A 4,676-nucleotide genomic window follows, 5' to 3' on the forward strand; every position below is an offset into this window, starting at 1 on the left:
AAATTATCTGCATTTTTATTTTGCAATACTCGATTTAAAAACACTCGATTCATCAACATATATTTCCTCAAATATTTGTTTGACAATGTATGATGCCACCATAAGTGAAACCATTAAATGAAATGGAAACAAAAATTTAATAACATAAATTAACACAACTAGAAAGACTTTTTTAAAATTAAATTCATTTGTACCAAAATAATCGTCCAAAAAAAGAACGATGATAAGAGATAGAGTTATATTACCATGTTATAGAATAATAACGAAGTGTTGTAAAATAAATTGATAATTCAATTTTGTTATAAATTGAAGTTTCGTGAAAAAAGACTATGTTTTTTATTGTTTGAGAAAGCGTGTAGAATAAATTTAGAGTGTTTTAAATAATATCCAAAAATATTCTTCTAAAAATGATTAAAATAAAAAATTCATAAAGCCCATAAACATATTTGAGGTCAATTGGGAATTTTTCCAAATTTATTAAAGGGATATACTTAAGGCATCATAAGAATTGCTACCACACCCTCGTGAAAAATAAAAAATATTTCTAAAATTCGGAGATGCATCTCCGGACGAAGCCCAAATACATTTGTTCCTCAGTCAGGCCCTAAGGCTATGCAAAAAATAATTTTGGAATTACATCATTGTGTAAATTACAAAGATGCATCTCTAAAAATTGTTTTAATCAAAAACACACCAAACCCTTTCTCCTTCCTCACTTCTCAAAATACTCTTTCAAACCCTCAATCTCTCAAAGTCTAAAACTCTTTCAACACACATTTTTTCAAAATCATTCAACTCACTTCAAACTTCTTCCATCAACATCAAATCGATTAAAGAACACATATGGTAAGTTTATGATTTTTCTAAACTTTTTTCATTTATATACATTTGTAGAAATTGAGCATTAAGTTACGTAATAGGTAGCTTAAATATGTTATTGAAATGAACAATATGTTTATAAGTAATTTAAATGATCAATGCATTGTTTTGAATATTGGCATGAACTGCATTCCCTCCATTAACATGCTTCTGAGTTGCAGTACCTTACGGATATGCATCTCCATAATTTCCAACGTTTTGATTTCTAGAATCTGGAGATGCATTTCCGAAACTTTCCGGTCTGCTTTATTTGGCTTGATCTTATTGTGTTTCATATGTATAATGCTTGTATGGTTTACTTACACGCATTATGGAAAATAACCTAGATGGATTGAGGCACGACAAAGTTGCAGAACATACATCCATTTGGAGGGAAAAAGCTCGATCAACGCAGACACCTCTAGTCCGGTTGATGCGGAAGTGTCAACTTTTAGGGTTCATGGATATACGCCTTTGTCTTCTCGTATGAGACATGTGTCACCTACTCATGCACCAGAGGCACCAGAGACACTAGAGGCTCCGCAAGCACCTGAGGCACCCGAATGGTTTGAAGGAGGTCTGTTAGACTTATGGATGTTGCCTATATACTCGAATCATGCAGCCAAACATGTTTAGGATGAATAGGTAAAATTCAATTGTATTCATTCTTTGAAATATCATTTTTTATTATATTCGAAGTTTTTAACGATAATTTATTTTCCAGCAAGACTGTGATTCTTTAAAATTCATCAACCATGACCGAAAGGTTACGGGTCTGCAACAACCTAATGAGCAATGGTTTAAGGATGTGATGCAACTATCTGAGCTGAGAGAGTTGTGCATTATCGATTATGTTACAGTTAACCATGGTATATTGTCCGTGTTTGTAGAGAGATGACACTCGGGGACGTCATCATTTCGTCTTCCACACGGTGAGATGTCTATCACACTGGATGATGTTTTATGCCTACTGCATCTTTCGATCAAGGGGAGACTGTTAGACCATGGAAAAATTAATAGAGATGACACACTAAAGATGATGGTATACTTTTTGGGAGCTGACCTAACGGATGCCATGAAGGAGTTAGAAGCCACCCGAGGGGATCATGCTAGGTTTCAATTCTCGGAGATGTTGTATACACAACAACTGCATGATGTGAAGCAGGCTCTTGGTGATGACGAACAGGTTGTGCAACATTGAGCATACACTCTTAAAGCATACCTGCTGTATTTGGTTGACACATCCATTTTTGTGTACGATATATGGATGTGGTATACCTGCAATACTTCGATGACTTGGAGCAGATCTATTAATACATTTGTGGAGCCGCTTGTTTAGTCTACCTGTACTCCAAGTTAGCAGAATGTTGTATGTGAAAGACCAAACATGTGACAAATAACATCACATTATTGACAATAATATTTATGCATCTTTTAGTGTGTCATTTTCATAACACTTTTGCCACGTCTATTTATGCATATTTTGCTAATGATTCATATGTACCATTTTCAGGCTTGGATCCTTCAACACTTCCTACACATATCCGACTACATTGAGGATATGCCACATGCTTTTGCATTTGTCACGCTCAGAGGGAATCAGGCGACAGAGCCATACTGAGTGTATCTTGACATGCTTTTGCATTTGTCACAATCTAGATGTTGTCGTATCATGGAGATTTTGGAAAGACGGGTATAGACATATGACTTTTTTTGGATGACTCTGAGGTGAGGGACGTTCTATATTCTATGATGAAGGAGGCACACAAGACACTCCAATACATGAGGCAACGTAGGAATAGGTGGGCAAGAGTCCGTCATACACAGTAAAATATAGTATTTGTATTAGAAACACTATTTACGATTCTATTTTATTTGACTTCATTGTGTACTCTGAATTTAATAATTTATATGTCATTCTCATATTATTTCAAAAGTGTGTAGCTTAATTTATACTTATAGCTATAATATATCGTCAAATTCATCAGAGCATCTCTAAATCAAAGTAAAAAATTACTGTCTGATGTGGTTCTGAAGATGCATCTACAAATCAATTTATATTAAAAAAATACGGTTTTGTGAGGAATATACATGGTATTCATGGAGTAGTTCCGGAGATGTATTTCTGGAATAAAATTTAAAAAATATATGCAGTGAGATTTAGTTAAGGCGTGTTTCATCGAGGCAAAATATGCGTACAAAGATGCATTTTCAGAATCAGAGGGACAATTTTGAATTTTTATAAAGTGCTTTTCCACCTCTTAGGATATGAAATTGGGCCATGAAAAACAAAACAAAACAAGTTCAGCCCATTTACCCAGATCCAAAACATTCTTTTGGGGTTTCCCTATTTTCACAATAGGGTTTTCGGAAAATAAAAACATAGCAAAACAACTATAACACTTTCTGCCAAGTTTTCTCGCGGCGATTCAAGAGCTTCGAAATGGGTAAGAACAAACAAACCCTACTTCACAATATGCATCATTTTCTCATTTTGTTAAATCTGAATCCTTGAATTTTTGAATTCAAAAGCTAGAATCAAGGTTTATGAGCTCCGGCAAAAAACGAAAGCAGATCTTCTGAATCAGTTGAAGGATCTCAAAGCAGAACTTGCTCTTCTCCGCGTCGCTAAAGTCACCGGTGGAGCCCCAAATAAGCTCTCCAAAATGTATATACTCTCTCACTCACTTTTCTAATCGGTTATTTTCATAATCACTACCATTTTTCGCTATTTTACTGCACTTTTTTGTATGGAGTATATATATTTTTTCTGTTCATTCATATTGTATAATGTTTGTTTCAATTTAGTTTGTGATAGTTTAATTTTATAATATCTATAGTATGAATTTATCCAAATTTTAGTTTAAATGATTGTTTTCATTTGTATTATGGTTTAGCTATTCCGAGTTTTCGATGATTTTGGTACAAATTTGATTGTTTTTGTTGTTTGAATGCAGAAAAGTTGTTCGGCTTTCAATAGCTCAGGTTTTGACTGTGATTTCACAGAAGCAAAAGTCGGCATTGAGGGAAGCTTATAAGAAGAAGAAATACTTGCCTTTGGATTTGCGTCCCAAGAAGACAAGAGCTATTAGAAGACGTCTCACCAAGAATCAGGTACTTTTTATTTACGATAATGCTTCATGGTGTGTTTGAAATGAATTATCTTGTGCTTTTAGGTTTTGTATGACTAGTTGACATTTCTTTATGTATAAGTTTCCTTCATAACATGGCTTACTGAGTTTTACTTTGTATTTCTTACAGCAATCTTTGAAGACAGAGCGCGAGAAGAAGAAAGAAATCTATTTCCCATTGAGGAAATATGCAATTAAGGTTTAATGTTACCTTTGTTGCAAACCTCTGATTTGTTTTTGACATTTATTTTCTAGTGTTTGGTGTTGGGTTCAGTTTTTATTTCTATTGAGTTTAACTAATCATCATGAAATGAAAAAGAGTTGTTTGTTACCTTTGTTACCTTTGTTCTCTTTTTTTTCCTCATTCCTCATTCCAGATTTAGATTCTTTATTGTTGCTTGAACAGGTTGTTTGCTTTATAAACTGTTTTTTTGAATCTGTATAATTTGTTATGAGCATGTTTACAAATAGGCGCATGTTTACAAGTAGGATCATTCATAGTTGCAATAAGTCTCTTTTTATATATAAAAAGAGTACCACAGATTTGCAGTGTTAATGGGTGAAATCAGTAACTTTGGGTCATTGGAGGAAATACAAATGAGGATTTTGAAATGGTTTCACACTGGTTCATACCCCGTTTAAAACAGGTTTTTATGCAGATTGGTTTAAACTGCTTGACTTAATTTA

At 33.8% G+C, this 4,676-nt stretch overlaps 1 protein-coding gene across 1 annotated transcript; it reads left to right on the forward strand.

Moving 5' to 3' along the window:
* Positions 1-3,155: 3,155 nt before the first annotated feature.
* LOC127105161 (60S ribosomal protein L35) lies at positions 3,156-4,320 on the forward strand. The gene is made up of 4 exons (XM_051042318.1): positions 3,156-3,305; positions 3,391-3,526; positions 3,816-3,972; positions 4,120-4,320. The coding sequence occupies exons 1-4, from the start codon at positions 3,302-3,304 to the stop codon at positions 4,192-4,194; spliced, it is 372 nt and encodes a 123-aa protein (XP_050898275.1). The 5' UTR covers positions 3,156-3,301; the 3' UTR covers positions 4,195-4,320.
* The last annotated feature ends 356 nt before the right edge of the window (positions 4,321-4,676 follow it).

Source organism: Lathyrus oleraceus, chromosome 7 (genome assembly GCF_024323335.1).
Source record: "Lathyrus oleraceus cultivar Zhongwan6 chromosome 7, CAAS_Psat_ZW6_1.0, whole genome shotgun sequence".
NCBI classification, from domain to species: Eukaryota; Viridiplantae; Streptophyta; class Magnoliopsida; order Fabales; family Fabaceae; genus Lathyrus; species Lathyrus oleraceus.

What these genes read in the sequence shown, in the direction of transcription:
- LOC127105161 (XM_051042318.1), top strand. An exon ending in CCAAATAAGCTCTCCAAAAT is followed by an intron (nt 3,527 to 3,815) that starts GTATATACTCTC and finishes GTTTGAATGCAG; the next exon opens with AAAAGTTGTTCGGCTTTCAA. An exon ending in GACGTCTCACCAAGAATCAG is followed by an intron (nt 3,973 to 4,119) that starts GTACTTTTTATT and finishes TATTTCTTACAG; the next exon opens with CAATCTTTGAAGACAGAGCG.